The sequence below is a fragment of the Tachyglossus aculeatus genome, chromosome 11 (assembly GCF_015852505.1).
Source record: "Tachyglossus aculeatus isolate mTacAcu1 chromosome 11, mTacAcu1.pri, whole genome shotgun sequence".
Lineage (NCBI taxonomy): Eukaryota > Metazoa > Chordata > Mammalia > Monotremata > Tachyglossidae > Tachyglossus > Tachyglossus aculeatus.
In genome coordinates, this window is record NC_052076.1 from 45438731 (window position 1) to 45465448 (window position 26718).

General features: G+C 41.2%; 1 protein-coding gene across 2 annotated transcripts in view; it reads left to right on the forward strand.

Moving 5' to 3' along the window:
• The window catches only part of LOC119934946 (BTG3 associated nuclear protein), a 238101-nt gene that overhangs the window by 140617 nt on the left and 70766 nt on the right, over positions 1-26718 (forward strand). The window contains exons 9-11 of one of the 2 annotated variants that reach the window (XM_038754526.1): positions 4474-4604; positions 6761-6832; positions 8499-8543. In XM_038754526.1, coding sequence (XP_038610454.1) covers positions 4474-4604; positions 6761-6832; positions 8499-8543 — 248 coding nt within the window. The remainder of the gene's footprint in view (positions 1-4473; positions 4605-6760; positions 6833-8498; positions 8544-26718) is intronic. The other variant, XM_038754527.1, reaches the window with a different exon arrangement.

Genomic DNA, 26718 nt, shown 5'->3' on the forward strand with positions numbered 1-26718 from the left:
GAGATAAGGCGGGGGTGATGGAGAGGGGGAGGAGGAGGAGAGGAAGGAGGGGGCTCAGTCTGGGAAGGCCTCCTGGAGGAGGTGAGCTCTCAGTAGGGCCTTGAAGGGAGGAAGAGAGCTGGCTTGGCGGATGTTGGGAGGGAGGGCATTCCAGGCCAGGGGGATGACGTGGGCCGGGGGTCGACGGCGGGACAGGCGAGAACGAGGCACGGTGAGGAGGTGAGCGGCAGAGGAGCGGAGGGTGCGGGCTGGGCTGGAGAAGGAGAGAAGGGAGGCGAGGTAGGAGGGGGAGAGGTGATGGACAGCCTTGAAGGCGAGGGTGAGGAGTTTCTGCCTGATGTGCAGGTTGATTGGTAGCCACTGGAGATTTTTGAGGAGGGGAGTAACATGCCCAGAGCATTTCTGCACAAAGACAATCTGGGCAGCAGCGTGAAGTATGTATTGAAGTGGGGAGAGACAGGAGGATGGGAGATCGGAGAGGAGGCTGATAACAGTAATCCAGATGGGATAGGATGAGAGCTTGAACGAGCAGGGTAGCGGTTTGGATGGAGAGGAAAGGGCGGATCTTGGCGATGTTGCGGAGGTGAGACCGGCAGGTTTTGGTGACAGCTTGGATATGAGGGGTGAAGGCGGAGTCGAGGATGACACCAAGGTTGTGGGCCTGTGAGACGGGAAGGATGGTAGTGCGTCAACAGTGATGGGAAAGTCAGGGAGGGGCAGGGTTTGGGAGGGAAGACAAGGAGTTCAGTCTTAGACATGTTGTATCCTATATAGAATGGCCAGAGATGACCATGAAAGTAGCATGCTACCTGTAAAGCCTTGTTGATTGTCAAATTGAACCTCCTTTCCCCCTCCCAAATAAGGAGATGGAAAATTTAAAAATAAGAGCTCAGCTGTTCGGTTTCTTAGGCCTATCATTGCCCAGAATTTTACATCAGGATGTAAATGAGAAGCCAACTAGTTTACATTATGCTGATTTATAACTGTTAACATATTCTCCTTTCAAGCTGTGCTGTAGTCATGGTTTGGCTTGGTTTTTAGCAAGGGTGTTTAAAAATGAATAATTATTACATTTGCTTGGTCAGAGATTTAGAGAGAAAAAACGAATTGTACATAAAGGATGTTCTGTTATTAGATATTGCTGAATCTTCTTTTTTCTTTCGTATTTTTGAAATAGCTGTATCTGTTACAGGAAGCCAAAGAGTAAAGACCTTATGAGCAAACTTGATTCTTGAAAAATGTACACGTGCATGTTTTCTCCCATTCACCTGAGCCTTGACTTTTACGTTATGAATCCAAAGGTAGATGTTCACATCTTCAGTGTATTTGCTAGCTCCCAGTATCTTATAAACAGGTTTTAAACTTTGCTATGGTGCTGTAGGACTTACAGGTTATTCGCAGGCAGAAAATTTCTCTATTGTAGTTTTAATATTGCATTGTTTTAGAAGTGCAGTGCTACATAAGGGTATTTGAGATTGTATTGCAGGAAACAGACTTACAGTATTGCTAAGATAATAGAAGAGGCTGATTTTGTCTCCATTCAACTATGTCTTAGTTATCTGTGCCCAGCCACTTCTTGGCTACGTGACCTTGGGCAAGTCACTTCACTTCTGGGCCTCAGTTACCTCATCTGTAAAATGGGGTTTGAGACTGTGAGCCCCATCTGGGACAGGGACTGTGTCCAACCTGATTTGCTTGTATCTACCCCAGTGCTTAGTACAGTGCTTGGCACGTAGTAAGTGCTTAACAAACACCACAATTATTATTATTACTTTCCTTATTATTCTTATTACCGTCCTTTGCTCCCTGGTCCAATAAGTGGACTAAACTTCAAACCCGTAGCTTTGAACTCTCCCTCTAGATTGTAAACTTGTTGTGGACAGGGAATGCCACTGTTTATTGTTGTGTTGTACTTTCCCAAGTGCTTAGTACAGTGCTCTGCACACAGTAAGCCCTCAATAAATACGAATAAATGAATGAATCAGCCAGATCCAAAAGATCTGAAATGTTAATCGAGCCCAATGAAATTCTGAGATTAGCTCCTGTGAGGAGTTGGGGGTATGCTTTCTTTCAAAAATCACTTCCAATCACCACTCAAATACAAAGGTTTAATCCCAAAGAAAGCAGAAGGTAAGAACAGAGTACAGCTCTGCAAACACAGACTAATTTTTTTGAGAAAGCCAACTCTAGGGTTAAAAGTATAACAAATTACCAGAGGATTTTACTCAGTAATGGAACCTCTTCAGCCTGGATCAGATAAACAGCCTGAGTGCACTAGTTCCCCGGAGCGGGAGTAGCAGCTATCCACGGCATTCTCCCAGAACCAGATCCCAGCGAAGGATCAGAGCAAAAGAGTGGGAAAAACCTCCCTTCATATATAGCACAAGAAAGAGAAGGAAAACTCCACATTTGAGCGATCATAACAGAGAAGCAGCGTGGCTCAGTGGAAAGAGCCAGAGGTCATGGGTTCAAATCCTGGCTCCACTAATTGTCAGCTGTGTGACTTTGGGCAAGTCGCTTAACTACCCTGTGCCTCAGTTATGTCATCTGTAAAATGGGGATTAAGACTGTGAGCCCCCCCCCCCCCCCCCCCCCCCCCGGGACAACCTGATCACCTTGTAACCTCCCCAGCGCTTAGAACAGTGCTTTGCACATAGTAAGTGCTTAATAAATGCCATCATTACTATTATTATTATTATTATAACACACCAAAAGAGGGAACACCTCACCTTTGATTACGTGACTCGGAAAAAGAGGTGGGGGGGGAGGTATGAACGTGTTTTACAGTGGAGCCTAATGTAATAGCCAGTGCAGCTGGTTGGAACTTGGTATTAGAGCCTGGGGGGGGTGATGATGATGATGATGATGATGGCATTTATTAAGCGCTTACTATGTGCAAAGCACTGTTCTAAGCACTGGGGGGCTACAAGGTAATCAGGTTGTCCCATGGGGGGGCTCACAGGCTTCATCCCCATTTTCCACATGAGGGAACTGAGGCCCGGAGAAGTGACTTGCCCAAAGTCACACAGGTGACAAGCGGCGGGGCCGGGATTTGAACACGACCTCCGACTCCAAAGCCCGGGCTCTTTCCACTGAGCCACGCTGTTTCTCCTCAAGCAGCGTTTCCGTGGAACGGCGTATGCCGTACGATCCAGAGTGCTGTGAGTCTAACCTCCCAACCCCAAATCCACATCACTGATGATCCTGTGGAGATGTCGGGCACCCAGATCCGGCATTCTCGCTGGGAGGCAGCACCGTCCGGGGGTCAGCCGATGGGAGCCCGTATAGGGAAAGCCTGGTGACAGCTGGAGTGATTTCTGGGGCCGGGGAAGCACAGACCGCTCTGGTGGTAGTCTTAGCTGCCCCCCTCCATGGCTGTACAGCATCGTAGTCAGAACCTCCGTCTGGACTAGCACACTCTACAGCGGAAGGGGTGGTGAAGAGACGGCGGTAGTGATGCTCTGAAGCAGGGCACTGCCTAGACCACCCTAGTTGCATTTACCAGAAGAGGCAAACGTGGCTTAGAGCCACATCAGTTGTCCCCTTTACTGCTGTCAGCTGTGCGAAGGGCTTTTTCCAATACGCGTCACATCTGCTGTTACAGTTAAGTCTGTTGGCCAAGAGGAGTGTTAGCGTCCTCTTATCAGAAATGAATTCCTCCAAGTGGAAATGGTCGCTGCTCGACAAATGAGATGGGGTTGAATGATCGATCTGTCTTGAAGGAGTGTACCAAATGATCAAAATGGTGTTTTTGCATTGGTAGCACTGTCTCTCTCTCTGTCTCTCTCTCTCTCTCTCTCTCACACACACACACACACACACAAACACACACAAAAAAACAACACATGGCTTTGGATGTTATAAAACCTTGTTAGGCATTGCTTACTTGGTTATATACTTTTTATATAGTACGAGCCCTGTTTTGGTCTTATAATGTGCCCATTCAGGCATAGGCAATGAAATTTTCAATAACAAGATACTAAAGGAACTATTTTTTGAAACATTTTTGGCTGCCAGGACAACATCACAAACTAATCATTAGTTTTACAAGATCCCCGGGAGCTTATTGATATGCGGTCCATCCAATCATATTTTGTTTTTTCAGCATAGCACACTGGGACGCCTCCAGTCCAAAATACTAGAATGCCTTCAGTAACCAGTTTGGACAGAAACGGGAATACGTCTGTTTATCGCTACATTGTACTCTCCCAAACGCTTAGTACAGTGCTCTGCACACAGTAAGAATTCAGTAAAGACAACTGAATGAATGAAATGTTTTGTCACATTCTACTGGCTATCTCCATAGTGCTTGGGCCCAGTTGTATCTTAGGACATTACCTATAATCTATAAGGGCCCTGGGAGGGAAGAGCATTGGACTGGGGTAAGGGAAGAAGCGGAATAAAATTTGCTGGTTTCACAGAGAGCTGAGAATGGCAAAATTTGAAATGCTGATTCTGTACATTTTTTTCCAGAGGGTGTCCAGGGCACAGTTTCAACTTCTAATGAACTCCAGTCGTCGCAGCCTCAGGCATTGCACTATGCACTGGCTAATGCTCAGCAAGTCCAGATTCATCAAATTGGAGAAGATGGACAAGTCCAAGTAGTATGTACTCCTTCCTTACCAGGATCTTCCAATACAATGAGCAGAGTAGGGCAAGTTTTGGGTGGTGTGTGATTTCCCCGCCTACGCTAAGATGATTGAATACCGACCTGATAGGGTTTGTTCAAAATATCTCTTTAGCTGCGCATGCATTCAAAATGGCAAGCCATCAGCCTACATAATATATCTCTAGTTGGAAATTACATTCACCAAACATTTCCCTTTCCTGAATAAAGAGGCTTATTCATTTAAATCTTTTTGCATAGGTCCGTGATGATAAGTATCGATCTGAAACAATTGAATCAGTCAATCATATTTATTGAGCGGTTACTGCGTGAGAGCACTTTACTCAGCACTCAGGAGAGTACGGGAAGAAGAAAACAGCAAAAGCAAAAACCCGTACAGATCAATTTAATCTAACAATGTGATTTAATCAAACTAGAGAAACAGTAGTAGAGTGCTTCTCTCAGTCTGTGTGTGCTGAACTATAAAGGTGGGCAAGGGTTTTAATACCTGGAGAAGTTTACAATGTAGCAGGGAGACTGACATAAAATAATTTGCAGATAGGATGAGGTGAAAAAGAATGGAAATGTGGATATGTGAATTTGCCAATTGATATGTAAGAAAATGCTGAGAGGGGTTCTGGGTACCTAAATTCCAGGTGGCAGATGGTCAACAGAGAAGAAAACTAAGTGGAGATAGCTTTCTGGAGGAGGTAGGATTGTTTTTCTAAAAAATTGCCCTCCACTTGTCTCCCCATTTCTCAAAATCCTCCAATGGTTGCTGACCTCCAGATCAAGTAGAAACTCCAGAGCATCAGGCTTAAGGCACTCAATCAGCTCTCTTCCCTTTACGGATCTTCATTTCTCTCCTATAACCCAGCTTGTACACTTTGCTCCTTCAATATGTACCCCAGTGCTTAGTACAGTGCTTACTAGGTGCTCACCAAATACCACAATTATTATTATTATCATTATCAACACCAACCTACTCCCCTGTGCCTCAATTTTGTCTCTCAATAATAATGGCATTTAGTAAGTGCTTACTATGTGCAAAGCACTGTTCTAAGCGCTGTTCTCTTGTGGCTGACCCGCTGATTATACCCTCCCTCTTGCCTTCTTCCCCTACTTGTTCTTGATAATAATGTCTTTCTCCCCCACTGGATCGGAAGATCCTCGAGGGCAGGGATTGTATACACCTACTCTGTTGTGCTCTCCAAAAACCTTAGTACAGGGTTATGTACACAGTAAGCACTCAATAAGTGCCCTTGCTTGGTGAATAGATTGGTTTTGCTTCCCAGAAAAGTTTTAAATCCACTGATCTTAGATGAATGGTGGGGGCATGAGAAAGGCAAAAAACGTTGCAGGACACTGAGGAAGAACCGTAGCGGAGACAGAGGCTGCTATTAAAACAGGCCTAAGGGGTCTTAGAGAAGGAGAAGCAGGAGGGCCAAGAGAAACTTACTAGCTCCTCCTAAACTTCTGTGACAATGGCTTTCTCTCTGTGTACCTGCTGCTTCAGTTCTCTAAATCAAGAAAAAATATGTATTTCACAGTGGCAGATTTTCAGTGTGAACATTCACATGCTCCTTTATGTGCTCACAGAATCCAGAAAATAGTCCTTGCGAAGTGGACTACCTTCACCCAGACGATCTTTTGTTTGCTTTTTCGTCAGAGAATTAAGATAATTTTGCATCTCATTTGTTAATTCCACCGATCAGATTCTTTTCACATTCACAGAAAGCTGGAGTGTATCTCTCCCCAGCCTGTTACCCCCACAGTAGTATACATCTGATTTCATGTGAATTATAATTCGGTGTAAAATTGACGGTATTTACATTCGAAGTCTTTTTATGAGGGAACATTTTTAAGATTTCAATTTTCAGAATTTTGTCTCACAGCTCGACATCTAAATCAAGTTTCAGATCAAAGCTTCTATAAAAGTTCCTACATGAAGGTGACAATTTTAAAATTAAATCAAGTATAACGTAATGATGTAAGCAAACATACTTCTGAGGATTTAAATGTCCTCCCTAGTTTTGCATTTTCACATCAATTTTGGAATTACGAGCACGTGGAAACAACGCTTCCAAAAAAACGGATCATTTCTTCTGGGTTTGATTTTCTTCTGATGCTTCTTGGTGTTTTCTTTTGCTGTGGATTCCACAGGGACACCTTCACATAGCCCAGGTGCCACAAGGAGAACAAGTTCAGATTACACAGGACAGCGAGGTGAGTCGGCACGTGAAATATCCCCAGCAACCTTTCCTCCCACACCAAGCGATACGTCTTGGCATTTTCTGTTCATGTTCTTTATGCGGATCACACTTTTCAACAGCTGAATTGGAAACTGCACCTGCATTATCAAAATATTTAACATCAGATATTCCAAAATAGAGTACAGGCTCTTATTTTATGAGCTTACTGTCGGGACTTTCAAGTTAAATGAGCCGGTTCTCTTACAGCTTCTAAGATAAGGTGAAGGTCAAGTTGAAGAGGAATTGAATGCTTGTAGTCGATCTACTAGAATTATATCTTTGTGTCAGCAAATGTAGTCTTACTCTCCGTTAGCTTTTTCTTGGCAGCTATACAGCGTGTATGTGTTATATTAGCCAAATGTGGTTTAGAACGGGTGTGTTTTTTAATGGGCGTCCAGGGAAGGAAGAGTATAGTCGTTTTTAGGGAGCAGAGATACTACCAGCTTTGTGCTTGACCCTATGGCATTGGGTGCCGAAAAACATTTTGGGTCACCAGTTTTCATTTACTGTGAAAAGTTCTAAATGATTGAAAACTAGCTGGGAGGGATTCTCAAGAGGAACTATTTTACCAAATTAAGCAGTATATGTAATGTACTTTCTAAATTGCCCTTTTGGAAACACTTCCCAAACACTTCTGGCTGTATTAAACTCCAAAGGCAATATAGAAGGCCAGCAATGTAAACGTGGTCCAAAAGCATGACACTATTAGGAAATAGTACACTGAGACAACCTCAAAGGATATAATCCATTTCAATCTAAAAATGAGGTTATGAAAACAATTACTTTGCCGGCTCTGGAGCCTTTGTGTGCGAGTAAACAAAATTCTGGAAATATGTAAAACCCTAGATAAACCTAGATGGAAACCATCCTAATCTATTACAAATTGCATGCATTTTCAAGAAAATGCTGTTGAAGTTAGAATGGAATGTAGAAAAAAAAGGGGCAACATTCTTTACAAAACCTTTACTGTTTTATTGTTTGTATTGAAACATGATTTTAGGGGTTGGTAGTTTCCTTTATTTGTGCTTGTGTGATTTTTCAGTAATCAAATATATGTTGGGTTTTTTTTTTTTCATTTTCGGTATCCCTAGCTTAAAGCCTCTATCATTTAGAATGTCTGTAGTAGGCATCTTAGTAATTTTCATAATAGAACTCTTCGTTCCTATTTGGGGTCAAGTTAATGAAGAAGAATAAATTACTGTTAGCAGAAATGATTGCATGTAATATCAAGAATTAAGTGTGTTTAGAACGTTTCATTTCAATCCAACCAAAGATGTATATCCTATCCTGCAGATTTTAAGATGGTAATTTTTCAAATTATGACCTTAGTCTTTTTAAACTCTGGGAATATAAAAGCTTCCTCATAGTGGCTGTTTCTGATGGAAAATATATTTTAAGTATCAAAATCCATCATAGAGCATTTGTTTGGAATGATTAAATGCATTTAACTCGTGTAGTTTTAGTTGTTGGATTTTTAAAAAATCAAAAATGAAGATTCTTGAAAATTCTCAAATTAATAGGTTTTCTTGAGTAAATGAATCCATTTTTCAGTAACAGAATGGGAACGTGTTAATTTTGTAATAATGTTGGGCTATTAGTTCATTCTTGAGCTCTGTCTTGATTTTTGTTTTGTTTAATAGGGTAACTTACAAATACATCAAGTTCATGTTGGACAAGATGGGCAGGTAAGTTCTGATTTAATTTTATTAACTGTCATATTTCAGAAAATTACACTAGAATTTCCTCTACCCAAGTAACATGCCACATGTAACTTTGCTAAAATACCCAAATCTCATTTTAGCTACCTGTGGAATTCAATAGAATTATTTATTTTGTTTTTGATGAACTGACCCAAATATGATTATTCCCTAACTAAAGATGTATTTTAATGGCCTGTATATCCTGTCCTTGCTTTAAGTGTAGCGTGCTCAATGTATTAAACTGTATTAATATGAAACATGTTCCATATTTTCAAGATTAGCTCCAGTATTGGCAAAATGATTGCAAAATTATGAGACTAAGGACCACAGCGGTGCTTTTTAAGTACATACGTTGAGAAAGACCTTTGCTTTCTTATGAATTTCAGTGTGATAGCTTTACTAATAAAAGTGGGCAAGAATGGGTTAGGCAGGGAGTGCTGTCTTTTTCAAACAAGGAAACTAAACGAAATATCATCTGCCTAAAAAGAGAACTCTCCTAATGAGAGTTGGTAAGCAGAAAGGTAAAGCACCCAAACCATAAAGTGATCCCGACTCCGCCAATTGTCAGCTGTGTGACTTTGGGCAAGTCACTTAACTTCTCTGGGCCTCAGTTACCTCATCTGTAAAATGGGGATGAAGACTGTGAGCCCCCCCGGGACAACCTGATCACCTTGTAACCTCCCCAGCGCTTGGAACAGTGCTTTGTACGTAGTAAGCGCTAAATAAATGCCATTATTATTATTATTATTGTTTTTATTATCCTTAGGTAATTAAGCCAGATACCTTTATCTGGATCATCATACATGGTGAACAGAACAGCATGACCCAGTGGAAAGAGCATAAACCTGGGAGCCAAGCAACCTGGGTTCTAATCCTAGCACCAGCACTTACCTGCTCTGTGACATTGGGTAAATCAAGTAAATTCACTGTGCCGCAGTGTTTTCTCTTCTGTAAAATGAGGATTAAACACCTGTTCTCTTTCACCCTTTGATGTGCGCCCGATGCGCGACATGGACTGTGCCTGACCTAATAATTAATAATTGTGGTATTTAAGTGCTTACTCTGTGCCAAGCACTGTACAAAGCGTGGGGATAGGTGCAAGGTAATTAAGTCCAACACCATCCCTTTGAGCCCCATTTTACAGCTGATGAAAGTGAGGTGCAGAGAAGCTAAATGATTTTCCCCAAGGTTGCACAGCTGGCAGGTTGTGGAGGCGGGATTTGTACATATTTTTTTTTACTCTATTTATTTATTTATTTATTTAATTTATTTGTACATATCTATTCTATTTATTATATTTTGTTAGTATGTTTGGTTTTGTTCTCTGTCTCCCCCTTTTAGACTGTGAGCCCACTGTTGGGTAGGGACTGTCCTTATATGTTGCCAATTTGTACTTCCCAAGCGCTTAGTACAGTGCTCTGCACATAGTAAACGCTCAATAAATACGATTGATGATGATGATGATGATTTAAGAACCCAAGTCCTGTACTCTTTCCGGTAGGTTTATGCTGCTTCTTTATCTTGTATCTACCCTAGATTATCTTGTATTTACCCCGGTGCTTGGTGCTGCTGCTGATGGTATTTGTTAAGCGCTTACTATGTGCCAAGCACCGTTCTAAAACAAGTGGTTGGGATATGCTAATAAAAAGAAGTCACTGTCATTGTTCTCATCTTTTACTGAGTGCTTACACTGTGTGGAGAGATTGTAGAACTGTGTTGGCTTCATACAAAATAAAAAGGTCCCTGAATCTGTGAATACATTTATTTGGTGAAATTTATGTACAGTGTTTCCAAACTGATAGTTATATTTGAGTCTCTCAGAAGCTGGTAATAATCACTTTTTTGAGGTACGGCTGCCAATTCTTTTCCCGTTTGATTTTCTGACCAGATATCTGCATTGAATTTCCAAATTAGATTTATAACATTTTAAGCATTTGAACAATTAGGTGGTTTTTTTCTTCATTTTAATTTGGCAAAAGCATTATACTCCCAACTATTTTTTGAAGATTTTTCTTCATTACAGCTTATCGCCCCAAGATATTCTTTGTAGTGTTCCACACTACTAAAGATATCAGATGTTAGCACATGAGAGAAGATATGAATGAATAAACGGGTAACTTGACGCTCCCCCAAAGGGGAAAAGTGAAACCAATCGACCTTTATCACCATCTCAAGATAGCTTAAATGGAGGCTTGCATGTCGCACATCCCATTGTTGTCTCATGGTGCCCAGCTTCTATAGCACTGAGCACTCCTGAAGCGGGGGAAAATGGCTCTCCAGGTTGTTTTCTTGACATGCCGCTGAAGATGCTGGCGGAGCTGAAATGACATTTCTCTTTTAGGCTCGGCATCAGCCTAATTTAACTTTGTTGTGGCAAAAACCACCAGGGCTTTTGTTTCATATAGGAACAGGGTTCTGACCTTCTAAGGATCAGAGCTAAATTCCAGGACAGTGATCCAAGGCCTCCACTTCCTCGTTGCGGAGAAGTGTCCTGTGGCCATTGTCACTTTGGGAATAGCGTCTCTGGCAGTGGAGTAATAGACCTGACTCAGGACCGGACTGTGGGAAGGCAGCAAGCAGGTTAAGCCACCGCTCTGCTTTTTTTTCTTCTTCCTTCAGCTTCCCCTGGGAAGTGGAAGTGCTCCATGACTCCTGACTGACATGGAGAAAAGCATGAAGTTTCATGCAGCATAGCTCGCTGTGGGCAGGGAATGTGTCTGTTTATTATTATATTATACTCTTTCAAGTGCTCAGTTCAGAATTTTGCGCACAGAAAGCGCTCAATAAATATGATTGAATGAATGAATGAAATGGCCTGATGGAAAGCATATAATGTGGGAGTCAGGGGACCTGGATTTAATCTTGGCTCTGTCACTTGCCTGCTCTGTGACTTTGAGCGAGTTACTTCACTTCTCTGTGCCCAGTTTCTCATCTGTAAAATGGGGTTGAAATACCTATTCTCCTCCTTTAGTCTGTGAGTCATTCATTCATTGAATTGTATTTATTGAGCACTTAATGTGTGTTGAGCACTCTGCAAAGCACTTGGGAGAGAACACTACAACAATAAACAGACACATTCCCTGCCCACAACAAGTTGGGACTGTGTCTGACCTGATTATTTTGTACCTATCTCAGGGCTTTGCACATTGCATAGAATAAGCGCTTAACAAATACCGCAGTTATTATTATCAATTACTATGTTCACTTCTGCACCCAAGGTTTCATTTCTGAGCTGCAATATTTTGCAAATCAGTAGAGAGAGTCTCCCTCAACAGGAGGGCAACAGGAGGGCCATTAAGTGGGATAAGCCATTTATTATTTTGTGTCATCTTCCTGTGCCCTGACACAGAAAAAGGGGTTGTTGGGGAAAAAGGGTTTCCCTGCTCCTGGCTTCCGAACTGGTGTGCTGTGGAGTGTAAGCTTTTCTCTTTTTAGGTTTTTTTTTTCCTTCTACCTCACTCCTTCAATGTCCATAAGTGTCACCATTCTACTGCACGCTTTCCGATAAGGGGGATGAGAACACTCTTTGCAGCCTTGTCCCCTGAAATAATCCCCCTTGCCTTCATATGCTGGGCTCTGATGCTACTGCTGTTTTCTAGTACAATATTTTGTTGCTATGTTGTTTTTGCTTTTCCCCTGGCTACCGCAAGGAAGTGAAAAAAGGTTTCCCCACCCTTACAAATGCAATTCAAGTGTCATATTCAGTGGTACCTTCCAAAATGGGTGAGCCCCATGTGGGACATGGGCTTTGTCCAACCTGATTAGTTTGTAGCTACCTCAGTGCTTAGTACAGTGCCTGGCACAAAGTAAGTACTTAACACATACCATTAAAAACACACAAACAAACAAAAAAAGCCCCCAACTGTCAGCTATGTATGTTGCTGCACCCTAGGTAACTGTGTGAGAGAGTATGGATGGTTCAGTGTGATTCATCCCCACTTCTGCAAAAACAATTCAAGTGCGTGTCATACTGGCAGTGCCCCGAGCAAGTGCTTTCCCCGAATGGTGAGAAACCAGAAAAATTTCCCTACTCACACCCTTGAACCTACTTCAGGGCTTAGCACATAGTAAGTGCTTTGTATTCACCATAGTTGTCACTCTTATATTTTTATAGATAAAATATGCAAGAGGTTCTGTCTGGAACATAATTGTGCCACCATCAGTAACACTGCCTTTAAACTGAAGGATGACTCTAATAATAATAATAATAATAATAATAATAATCTAATAATAAGATGGAGGGCAAAGATTTCATCCACCTTGATTTTGTCAAAAACTCTGGTGGCAAGTGGGAAGCGGATTACTCATCTAGTTTCTGGGGAAAAGGAAAGACAAATTAAGATTTCTTTACTTTGTCTTTGAAGAATTGGAAACAGGAAAGAATGAGGCTTTGTAAATACAAACTAGAATGGTCAACTTGATAAATATAATTTTTCTAAATTTAAATCAAGACTAGAGTTTAGCACGTTATCCCCCTTCTCACTACTTTTCGAGGCACTCCTCGCCTCCAGAAATGATCCCCCATTTTCTTTCTCTCTCCATAATCATCAATCGTATTTATTGAGCGCTTACTATGTGCAGAGCACTGACTTCACCCATGACTTCACTCCATGACTTCACCCACATTGCCCCTGTCTTGAAACGCCTGCCCAATAAACTCGATGATGAGGTCATTCTTCACTTTGACCTCAAACCCCCCTCGAGATTAACTAAGGCTTGTACTGCACATAAGGTAAATCCTCTTTCAATCTCACTCAATAACCTATTAACCTGTTCTACGTTTGCACAATTTTACGTGTACACTTAAATCCTTTTTCATTTTAATCTCTAGCATTATTGTTTCGGATTGCTAACATCTATAGACTCTAACGGGACTCAAAAATGATAGCTGTGCTGAGATACAGGGGCTCCCAGAGGAAGTGGACTGTGAGCCCGTTTCTAGACTGTGAGCCTATTGTTGGGTAGGGACCGTCTCTATATGTTGCCAACTTGTACTTCCCAAGCGCTTAGTCCAGTGCTCTGCACACAGTAAGCACTCAATAAATATGAATGAATAAATGGAAAGTGGACAGAGCCATGCCTAGCTTCCAAAATCGATCATTTCCAGGTCAGTGGTGGTGAGGTAGCTGTTCCCTCAGAGCCTCTCATTGCCTTCCTGGGCTGCCCATCCCATTCCAAAGGAGCGAGATTAAAGAGGGAAGAAAGCACCAGGAAATGAGCTTCTAATTTCCAGGCAGTTTCTTATTTCCAGTTCCTAGATAGTCAACTACACTATCCAGCCCTTGGAAGTCAGCTAGCATTTTATTAGGCACTCTGTGCCCAGTCAAATAAAGGCATGATAGTGTCTCAGAGTAAAGAGAAATGAAAAATTAGGGTTTGCAGGCCAGCTTGTTGAAAAACACATCCCTGCAGTTCTCTCTCCCCACTCATCAAACACTATCTATTTCTTATGATCTGAGGAAGGACAGTCTGTAGCTTCTAGTCACTTAATGGATAAGAATACAGGAGGAGCCCTAACAAGGTGATAATTTGTCTTCCAGGAAATTCATAGTGCACCTCAATAGCCACTCTTCTCTGATTTATTTAAGCCAGAAAGAAAACTTCCTTTTAGTGAAGGGAATAATAATGATGGTATTTGTTATGCGCTTACTATGTGCCAAGCACTGTTCTTCTTCAGATCCTCAATTAAGGGGTGAAGAGTAAACAAATCCGAATTGGGCTTAACTTGTTATTTTATATTCTAATGCAGCCTTTACCAGAGGAAATATATGTATATATACATACATATATATATGTACACATGTATATATATTTGTAAAAGAAGAGACATAATTTCACTAGAATGTGATTTATAGGCCCAGATAACATGACATCCCCATTCTGCCACTTGAAAATACTATTATAAAAAAATCACCTCTGGATTTTCTCTCTTGCAAAGGTCTTGTGAACTTAGGCCCTTCATTTAACCTTCCTTAATAATGTGGCGAGGGATGTCTTCTGATGAATTATCTTCACCAGTTTGCAGAGCACCGTACTAAATGCTTGGGAGATCTTTTTATAATATAATTCATATCTTTGTTGCAAAGAAATGGCAAATGTGACTCTGTGCTCTGAACTTTTGCTAATAGTCCTACCTAGTGCAGCCATTGGCAAAGTTATCAGACTTCAGTAGTGGCTTTACAGTCCCCTCTAGACTCACTGTGGGCAGAGAATGTGTTTGTTATATTGTACTCGCCCAAGCTGTTACTACAGTGCTCTGCAATCAATCAATCAATCAATCAATCGTATTTATTGAGCACTTACTGTGTGCAGAGCACTGTACTAAGTGCTTGGGAAGTACAAGTTGGCAACATATAGAGACAGTCCCTACCCAATAGTGTGCTCACAGTCTGCACACTGTAAGCACTCAATAAACATGATTAGTTGACTGATCAAGTGTTGGAGTTATGGATAAGAGAGTCGTTTGGTACCCAATCCAGCTGTGTGAGCTGGAGTCCCAGACCTTTTTTTTTTCTAATGGTATTTGTTAAGAGTTTACTATGTGCTAGGCTCTGTACTAAGTGCTGGGGTAGAGACAAAGTAATTAGGTTGGAAACAGTCCACAGTCCATATCCCACATGGGGCTCACAGTCTTAATCCCTGTTTTACAGATGAAGTAATTGAGGCACAGAGGAAGTTAAATGACCCAAGGTCATACAGCAGACAAGTGGAGGGATTAGAACCCAGGCCCTTCTGACTTCCAGGCTTGTGCTCTATCTACCAGCCATGGTGCTTCTCGTTAAGACTGGATTATCCCTGGTCTTGTCAGAGTTGGGGACGAAAAGACCCCAGGGGTGGCCTACTGGCGTATTAACTCTTGGAGGCCTGTCCCTTCCCAGTCTACACCCACCCTAAAATCCATGCCCTTCGCTTCCACCCTCACACTCAAAACGGAAAGTTAGCACTTGTGTCTCAACTTTTTTTATGGTACTTGTTAAGAGCTAATAATGTTCCAGGTAATGTACTAAGTGCTAGAGTGGGGGCAAGATAGGTTGGACACAGGGTTCACAGTTTAACTCAGAGGCTGGAGGATTTAATCCCTATTTTACAGATGGAGAAACTGAGGCACAGAGAAGTCAAGTGACTTGCCCAAGATCACATAGCTGACACGTGGCAGAGCCAGGACTAGAATGCAGGTCCTCTGATTCCAAGGCTTATACTCTTTTCAGGTGGCCTATGTGCTTCCCTGTTTAATTTTACTGACACATAAACAAATGGGACATTTCTCATTTCATCTGCACTTTGTTGTAGTCATGTTTTTTAAAAAGTAAAATTTTTCATGTATCTGTATTCTTGTCACCTATATTCTTGGCCCAACGACCTCAGGCAGACACTTTCCCATAGGTCGCTCCTGGGTATTTGGTTTGTTTTTCCAATATAACTTTTGCGCATCATTGTTATCATTACTCATGCTAAGGTCTTGAGAGTTTGGAACCTGCATGTGGACATACCCCTCTCCTTCAGTTAAACATTTCTTATAGGGGTCCTGATTTGTAACAAGCTAAAGAAAACATTTGTCCAATGAAAATAAATTAAACTGATCAGAAATAATTTAAAAAATAGTTTCAAGCAAAGGGAAAAGTCCATTTTATCATGAAAACTGTTCTTGTCTTTAGAAACCTTTGCATTTCCCTTACTGTGATGTTCTCTGAAAAATATAGTCAGTGCTCCTTTTGGTTTGGTTTGTGGATTGTTCGATTTGGAACAGGTCTTAATTTTAAGAATGCAGCACTGGCAACTAATAAAAAGAAGAGGCAGGAGAAGAGAAGAGGGAGCATAAAAATAGGATTTTCAGGGGCATCTTGCAGAAAACAGTCACGGAAACGTCACAAGCTGCAACATTTTCCTTGGAAAACGTTTGCCAGTATCAACATGGAAGGAAGTGCCCTGGGAATGCTGACTTCCACACTGTCCTTGGATCCCCAGTTAGAGTCTTTTGGTAGAAGCAATTGGCTTTGGTGTGTGAGGAGCCAAATCCCAGCCAATCCCAGAACTTGGAAATTACAACCCAGGCAGTGACAAGTGTGTGGGTGTGGGTGTTGGGTGTGCTTCCCTCATATGAAGGAAAGAAACAAAACCTTTAAATGTGGTGCAGTTGGAGTGTGGAGTTCATGGATTCTGCTGCCCACTGTTGCGTAGGGACTGTCTCTATATGTTGCCAACTTGTACTTCCCAAGCGCTTAGTACAGTGCTCTGCACACAGTAAGTGCTCAATAAATACAATTGATTGATTGATTGATTGATTTTAAGCATGCCACTAATCTCTGTTCCTTGAGACTGATTCTTTTTGCTCCATTTACTTGCAACACGTTGCTTTGGACTGGATATTTCTAATGTTTTAGGCTCTTTTCGTTTGTAGCTCTATATGGAGCTACAGATATTTCCTTTTTCCTCTCCTCCTCCCCATCCCCCTGGCCCTACCTCCTTCCCTTCCCCACAGCACCTGCATATATGTTTGTACAGATTTATTACTCTATTTTACTTGTACATATTTACTATTCTATTTATTTTGTTAATAATATGCATTTAGCTTTAATTCTATTTGTTCTGACGACTTGACACCTGTCCACATGTTTTGTTTTGTTGTCTGTCTCCCCCTTCTAGACTGTGAGCCCATTGTTGGGTAGGGACCATCTCTATATCAATCAATCAATCGTATTTATTGAGCGCTTACTGTGTGCAGAGCACTGTACTAAGCGCTTGGGAAGTACAAGTTGGCAACATATAGAGACAGTCCCTACCCAACAGTGGGCTCACAGTCTAAAAGTGGGCTCACTCTATATGTTGCCAACTTGTACTTCCCAAGCGCTGCGTACAGTGCTCTGCACACAGTAAGCGCTCAATAAATACAATTGAATGAAGGAAATGAATGAAATAGGAAAAACAATTCACTCTATCAAATCATTCCTTACTATTTCTATGAAAGCTTGAGTTGTCATTTTTAATCTGTCATAGATTCAGTTGAAACTTATGGTAGAAAATTTAAAAATCTAGCATCGACATTGTAGTAAAGTCAAATAAGCAAAGGGTGAAGTAGTACGTATATCTTCTAGATGCTGGTAAATTTCTAGTCTGAGTTTGTAGATTTTAAAGATTGGACACCTTGCTCTATTTGAAATCATTTATTTGTGCCTGAGTTGATGATAGTGTGGCCACTCTTCTGTGTTTATAGTGAACAGACGGTCTGGTTTTCAGATGGCCTGTTTCATGCTGTTATAGCCCCGTTGTCTGGTATTTTTTTTTTAAACACCCAACTAACTCTTCTTCATCCCCTGCCTCCAAGTTCCATGTCTTGGAAATGGAACCCGTAATTAATGGGGTCAGGGAGAGGAACTCAAAAGTTTTGGTGCAGTAGAGAGGGTCAGTGGTTAATCAATCAATCAATCAATCGTATTTATTGAGCGCTTACTATGTGCAGAGCACTGTACTAAGCGCTTGGGAAGTACAAATTGGCAACATACAGAGACAGTCCCTACCCAACAGTGGGCTCACTAGTTCAACAGCGTGGCTCAGTGGAAAAGAGCATGGGCTTTGGAGTCAGAGGGCATGGGTTCAAATCCCGGCTCTGCCAATTGTCAGCTGTGTGACTTTGGGCAAGTCACTTCACTTCTCTGGGCCTCAGTTACCTCATCTGTAAAATGGGAATGAAGACTGTAAGCCCCTCATGGGACAACCTGATCATCGTGTAACCTCCCCAGCGCTTAGAACGGTGCTTTGCACATAGTAAGTGCTTAATAAATGCCATCATTATTATATCAGTGCTTAGAACAGTTCTTTGCACATAGTAAGTGCTTAATAAATGCCATCATTATTATATCAGTGCTTAGAACAGTTCTTTGCACATAGTAAGCGCTTAATAAATGCCATTAAAAAAAAAAAACTAGTTGACAGCACCCTTAGCAACTGTATAGGTTCTGTTTCTTTGCTGCAAATAATAGTTTCCCGTGTGCCTATGGAATACCCAAACTTACACAACTCAACACATCTATTTATGCCATGAAGAACCGAAGAGCGGTTGTCGTCTTATCAGTTTCAAAACAAAACAAAAAAAAAATTGCGTTTCCAGGTGTGGACAGAACTGTTAACAAGGTGCATCCCCACAAGGTAAATGTACACAGGTGTTTATTTTTGATATTTTTATATTGATATTTGATTGCATTTACTTTCTTAAAAGTGTGAGGGGATCGGGAGAGGAGTGTTCAGAATTTCTAATGCTGCCGGTGACCGCCTAGCTAGGGAAGTTATATTTCTTTTCTTCGCGGTTTTTTCTTCTTTTCTTAAGTACAAAACGGCAGAGGGCAGTGCCGTTAAATTCATTATCCTATTTCCTCAGCTATATGTTGGTCAGACAAGGCTACGGAGCGGGAACTGGAAAAGCAATGTAGAGCTGTGCTCTGAAACTCTGACAGCCCCTTCTAACTGTCACACTAGAGGGGCACAGACATTTATACTCTGGTTGTTATGTATACATTGCTGACAGCCATTTCCCTCCCTCCCTCACTTTGCTTTGTGGGTAAAGTGCTTAGCTTCCTTGACAGCTGTGGAGTGGACCAAAAGGACTGTTTTCCTGTTTCAGAACATCTGCTTTGAATAATCTGTGTAGGAAAACAACATTGTACAGCTGGAAATTAGGAATTGTTACCCAGATTTTTTTTTTTTTAAATCAGAATCTTTTGTGACCGTCGTTTTTTAAAGTATGTACTCTTCTGTGTACTCGAAAAATTGCTCTGAACTTCAGGGCGAAAAGATGATGAGCGTAGGGATCTCTATTTTCAATTCGTTCAAAACAGGATTCATTATTAATAATGGGAAAATAGAATAACTTGTCAGCTCCAGTGATTTCTTTTTAGTGGGAAACTGTTGTAAGCTTCTAGTCTGTAAGCGTCTCATATTGTGCTCTCTCAAGTGCTCAGTACAGCGCTGTGCACACAGTGTGCATTCATTGATTGATTGTTAATTGAGTTGCCATCTAATAGGCTTGTCTTACTCTTTTCCAAACTGAATAGGTACTAATTAGTTGCAGAAAAAAAATATATCTGGGCAGATATTCGGTAAGACTGTGAGCCCACTGTTGGGCAGGGACCGTCTCTATATGTTGCCAACTTGTACTTCTCAAGCGCTTAGTAGAGTGCTCTGCACACAGTAAGCGCTCAATAAATACGATTGATTGATTGATCATTTTCATATTCATCATTCATCAAGTGTCAATTCCCTCCTTTAGCCCAGAAGCCTGCCCCGTCCAGGCATCCAGACATATGCAGAGGGAAGATAGAGGTGGGCGATGGCCGGCTGTGGTAATTTTCTGTTAGAATTTCCCCAGGTGCTGGCCTCATCCCCAGCCCCCGTTCAGAGAGCGGCTCTAAATAGAAACTGGGCTGTTATCTCATTCATCCAGGCTTGGGCTTGGTTGGAGGAAAGAATCCTCTCTGTGCCCAGAACAGCACTTTCCAGAACCAAAGAAAGATTCAAAGTCTTTTCAGAAAAATGGCACGCTACAAAAGTTAGCATCGGTCTGTTTCCTATTGCATATTCAATTAGAATTTATCATAGTGAAATGACTTTTTTCTAATTTGAGGAGAAACTTTTTTGATGACTGCTGATTTTTTTAAGACTTGTTTTGATGGAGGAAAAACTCCACAAACAGCGAAGAAAGTAAACTAAATCATAATTGGATGTTCTGTCTCATGTTTTGCACTCTGTGACTAATTAAATACCTGTTTAACATTTAAATAGCCTAAAATAGATGTGCCTAGTCAGGCATTCTGGAAACCTGGGGAATTTTAAAGTACTAAAAGGGGTACAGCCGTTGTAACAGACTGGAGATTAAATAATGGGTGGCATTATTAGAAGCAAACTAGAAGCAGGAGTGGCAAAAGCAAGGAAGTAACAGGATCTGGATCCATGACATTGTATTGAAATGAGAGCCATGATCAGTGCTCCAGTGCTTTTCTGGTTTTCTCTTTACATGTAACCCAGTTTTTATGAGAATTTATTTGTGGGTGTGTGTTTGTGTGTGTGTTTGTGTCTGTGAAAAGAGTGGCATAATATGAAGGAGAGATGTGCATGTAGAAGGAAGGGTGTATTATATATATATATATATATGTATATATGTTTGTACATATTTATTACTCTATTTTACTTGTACATATCTATTCTATTTATTTTATTTTGTTAGTATGTTTGGTTTTGTTCTTTGTCTCCCCCTTTTAGACTGTGAGCCCACTGTTGGGTAGGGACTGTCTCTATATGTTGCCAACTTGTACTTCCCAAGCACTTAGTACAGTGCTCTGCACACAGTAAGCGCTCAATAAATACGATTGATGATGATGATGATGATCTGAGAGGGTTGTTTATGATGGGGTTGAAAAAGAATATTGCAAGTGAAGTTTTGAGTCTGCAAGGGCTCAGGTTCAGTGTTGAAAACCCCAGCTCTACAAATTATATAATAATATTAAGTGGCCTGAATTTTCCAATATTTTTAACCCTATAATTTTTATCTTATGGCAACACCATAAAAATTCAGCTCCAGCCATGGTGTTACACCAGGTTAGTGTATTCCGAGAAATTGGGTAGGTGGGCTGGGGATACTGAGCTGAAAGGGGACAGGGTGGATGCCCAGGGGCTGGGGGACACTGGTGCTAGAGAGTTGCTGATTGGTGGCGGGATAATGATAATAATGGTATTTGTTAAGCGCTTACTATGTGCAAATCACTGTTCTAAGCGCTGGGGAGGTTACAAGGTGATCAGGTTGTTCCACGGGGGGCTCACAGTTTTAATCACCATTTTACAGATGAGGTAACTGAGGCACAGAGAAGTTAAGTGACTTGCCCAAAGTCACACAGCTGACAGTTGGAGAAGCTGGGATTTGAACCCATGACCTCTGACTCCAAAGCCCGGGCTCTTTCCACTGAGCCACGCTGCTTCTCAAGACGGTGCAGGAAGGTGGAGGGTGACTGCAAAGATTAGCAAAAATGAAAATAAGAGGAAGCAACAGCCATCATCTTCATACTAATACTTGTTGCCGCTCATGTCCTAGTTTCATTTCCTACTGAGTCCTTTATTGAATGTGAGAAAACTACTCTATTTCTCTGTATTTGGGGGAATCATCTGTTGTGCTACTTCAGTATTCTTTGGGCATGATTTCTTTTAAATTTCACCATACACCGGAGCCTGTTTCAGCCCTAGCCAAAAAATAAATCCAAAGATAGGCCTGATAATGATCACTAAGAAAAGGCAAAAGTATAAAAAGACCCAAGTTCCGTATACACCTACTATGTATAAATTCCTGTCACTCCACTTTATGTGCATCTGAGAGGGTATTTTTCAAGTTCTTTAGAAAAGATTCTGAATTATGGTCTTGATTGGAAATTAGAATGCCAAAGTTTTGGGTTCCAATTTTGTGGGCTTCTTGCATAGATATTTAAAGAGATATGGTGGTAGAAATCCCACAGAACCTTTTTCTTATTTTCAGGGTATTTGTTAAGTGCTCATTATTTTTTTTATGGTATTTGTTAAATTCTCACTATGTACCAGGCACTGAACTAAGTCCTGGGGTAAATACACGATAATCAGGGTGAATACACTCCATATCCCATATGGGCTCGCAGACTTAATCCTGGTTTTACAGATGAGATAGTTGAGCTCAGAGAAGATAGCAGGTCACGTAACAGGCAAGTAGCAGAGGTAGGATTAGAATCCAGGTCCTCTGATTCCCAGGTTCATACTCTTTCAACTAGACCACGCTTTGTCCTCCAAAAAACTTCATTTTTTAGTTCTGGTATTCCTATTTGGCATTCCTTTTGTGAAGAAATTGAGTGATTCAAAGAAAAAGAAAGTTTCCAAATACTTTGATTTACAGAATGTGTGATTTCACTTTGTTTTGGAAGGCTAGTGATGGCAAAATTTTAAGCCACGTCCTTCTGACAAGGAGCGCTTCTCTGGATACAGCACAGTGCAGAATTGGAAGAAATAATTGTGTGCATGTGCACAGTGTCAGTCATTGGATAAGTAATACTGCACAAATTTTCCTGAAAGTGGGGTTCTGCAATATTTCAACACCCATGTTTTAGGAGAAATGGGTGTAGTGTCTAACGTTTGTTTATCGGGCTAAGCCTTAGAAAAGACTACCCTAAAAGCTAACCTCATAAATGCAAAATATAAAACATTAAATCCAGTTCGTAAAGGAACATTGTGAGGTAGCTATCAATCTGAATTTAGATCTCAGAGAAATGAGAGAATATGCAGGTACATGTTGTGAGTAAGAAAAGGCTGGGAACCGCTGGCCTGTAAGAACAAAAATAAGGTGAAACTTGTCAGTGAAATGGTGGAGGTAGATGGTGAATAGGCATTTTTATGGTATTCGTTAAGCACTTACTATGTGTCGAGCACTGTTCTAAGTGCTGGAGTAGTTAATCAGGTTGGACACCATCCCTGTCCCACATGGGGCTCACAGGATAAGTAGGTGGGGGAATAGGCCTGTGACATTCTTGATCGTTTGCTTAAAATGATGGGAAAAGCAAAGAAATAGAGGAAAGATATAGGTTTTAATGTTCAGAAAGAGTGGAAGTTATTAGCAGAAGGCCATATAGAGTGGATCCTATAACAGGGCATCTAATTGACTTAAGTAGTCTTTGGGAATCACAAAAAGCTTATCTTCTTCCTCAGCAAGGCTCCAGCAGGATGCATGGAACAGTTCACAAGTTTTAAAAGTACTGTAATACATCAGTTTTTTGCATTTGACACTTCAAATATTGATAAAGTTTTTATAAGGTGGATGCTGACCGCTTCTCCCTGTGCGAAGAATAATGAACAAAAGAAAATGGATTTAAATTAAAGCAGGCATGAGGAAACTTTCTTGGCTGCCAGGGTGATAAAAACGATGGAACAGGCTCCTAAGGGGCTGTTATCTGGACACCATTCTTGGTGGAATTAAGAAAAGATTAGGCAGCTATTGTTCAGCATGCTTAGCTTTAGTAGTTTTCAACAGGAGAGCAAAATCAAGAGATCAAAGGCACCCCTAAAATGATGTTTAATTTTTCTCTGCTTTTCCCTACCCTGTCTCTGACCATCATTCCGGGGGCCGGATCTGGTTGGCCCGATGCCAAACCCACTGCAATTCATTCTGGGATGGGATGGGATTAAATAACCTCTAGTGTCAGATAACTTTGGGAGACCAAACTTATAAGTTCCCTGTAAATACATTTCTGACTCTTTCTGGTTCCGTGTTGATGCAGCCATGATGCTTCCACCTGTTTTCTGTGCCCAGTGCAGGAAATGTTTAAATATGGCAGTGGTGAAACATAATTTGCTGGTTTTCTTTACGGGGGCGGTCTAGGTTTAAGAAAAAGAGGTTTAATCATTCACTGACTTATAGGCAAGCAACTGCACCACGTGACTGCAGGGTCTCTTCCATCTCTATATGATCAATTATTCATTATATTATAAAGTATATTAATCTGTCTCTCCCTGTAGGCTGTAAATTCTCTGAGGGCAGGAACGCGCCTACCAATTCAGTTGTATTGTCCTCTCCCAAGTGCTTAGTACACTGCTCTGCACACAGCAAATGCTCAATAAATACCCTTGATGATGGTGATATGATTCTATAGTTCTTGTAGTGGCTATGTGTAATATGAAGGACACAGGGCAGTGACTGACGATGCACAGGGAAAGGAGATTTTACAAATTAATTTTATACAAATTTCTATTTGAGGACATTCAATCAATCACTGGTATTTATTGAGTGCTTACTGTGTGCAGAGCATAATACTAATCAACAATTTAATGATAAATGGACTCGTAGGTAAGGAAGCCTTTTCTAAAGGGCTAGCAATCAATCAATCAATTAATCGTATTTATTGAGCACTTACTGTGTACAGAGCACTGTACTAAGCGCTTGGGAAGTACAAGTTGGCAACATATAGAGACAGTCCCTACCCAACAGTGGGCTCACAGTCTAAAAGGGGGAGACAGAGAACAAAACCAAACATACTAACAAAATAAAATAAATAGAATAGATATGTACAAGTAAAATAAATGAATAAATAAATAGAGTAATAAATATGTACAAACATATATACATATATAAGGTATATAGCAGCCAAGTGCACCTTCCCAAATTGATAAAATGAAGTTCAAAATATGAAAGCAGTTTGATCACGAAACCTTTTGATACCTTTGTAGTTTTTTGACTAAACCAAAAGGAACATTTTGCCAGGCAGTAAATAGAAGAGGGCAAACTTAAATGCCTTAGCTTTCACTTGACGATTCTCATTGTACGTGGAAAACCGAGGCATTATACATCAAGGAGGAGTTTGCCCATTTTTAGTCTCACAAAATATATTCCAGAATATCTTCAAATAATTAGGAACTCTAACATGAACAGAGATTTCCAAATACATGAAGTTCAGGAAAACGTTCTCCAAATCGTTTTTGAAACAATGGCTTAAAGAATGCCAAGATTAGTCACACTGTAAATATTGTTATATTTGCTTCCCTGTTAGAGTGAGCAGAGAATGTGTCCCTTTGCTATTCTACACTTCCCAATCATCTGATGCAGTAAAGCCCACACTAAGTGGGCTTTCAATAAATGCTGTTACTGCTGCTACTTCTACTACCTCTACTACTACTACTTCTACTGAGAGCTCAAGGCCCTACTGAGAGCTCACCTCCTCCAGGAGGCCTTCCCAGACTGAGCCCCTTCCTTCCTCTCCCCCTCTCCATCCCCCCATCTTAACTCCTTCCCTTCCCCACAGCACCTGTATATATGTATATATGTTTGTACTTATTTATTACTCTATTTATTTATTTATTTATTTTACTTGTACTTATCTATTCTATTTATTTTATTTTGTTAGTATGTTTGGTTTTGTTCTCTGTCTCCCCCTTTTAGACTGTGACCCCACTGTTGGGTAGGGACCGTCTCTATATGTTGCCAACTTGTACTTCCCAAGCGCTTAGTACAGTGCTCTGCACACAGTAAGCGCTCAATAAATACGATTGATTGATTGATTACCGTAGCTAACCTTTTGACTTTTGAAACGAGTTTTAAACAAAAGATGGACAGTGTGACTTTCCAGAAGTTGGACGGGTATCTCGGGTTAGAGGGTGATGGACTTGAGTTTGGTGGAGGGCGCAGCGTTGAGGGCATGGGTCTGTGCATCAAAGGAGGGATGAATTGGCAGGTTGTTCACCTGGGCAGAGATGGCTTGCAGTAAGTGGAAAAGGTTTAGAGAATAGAGCTTTTAGAGAAAAATAATAATAATAATAATAATGACATTTATTAAGCGCTTACTATGTGCAAAGCACTGTTCTAAGTGCTGGGGAGGTTACAAGGAGATCAGGTTGTCCCATGGGGGGGCTCACAGTCTTAATCCCCATTTTACAGATGAGGTAACTGCGGCACAGAGAAGTGAAGTGACTTGCCCAAATTAGCAGAGCCGGGATTTGAACCCATGACTCCTGACTCCAAAGCCCGTGCTCTTTCCACTGAGCCACGCTGCTTCTCAAAGCAGCATGGGCCAGGAGTCAGAGGACCTGGGCTCTAGTCCCAGCTCAATCACCTACCTGCTGTGTGACCTTTGGCAAGTCACTTAACTTCTCTGTGTTTCATTTTCCTTATCTGTGAAATGGGGACTTAGTACCTGTTCTCCCTCCTACTTGGCCTGTGAGCTACATGTGGGACCTGATTATCGTGTATCTTCTCCAGGGCCAAGTACAGTGCTTGGCACATATTAACAAATACCACAGTTATTATTAGTAACAGTATTAATCACTCACTGGGTGCTAACAAATGCCATCATTATTATTATTATTATTATTATCCCCCCAGACTGAGCCCCTTCCTTCCTCTCCCCCTCGTCCCCCTCTCCATCCCCCCATCTTACCTCCTTTCCTTCCCCACAGCACCTGTATATATGTATATATGTTTGTACATATTTATTACTCTATTTATTTTACTTGTACATATCTAGTCTATTTATTTTATTTTGTTAGTATGTTTGGTTCTGTTCTCTGTCTCCCCCTTCTAGACTGTGAGCCTGCTGTTGGGTAGGGACTGTCTCTAGATGTTGCCAATTTGTACTTCCCAAGCGCTTAGTACAGTGCTCTGCACATAGTAAGCGCT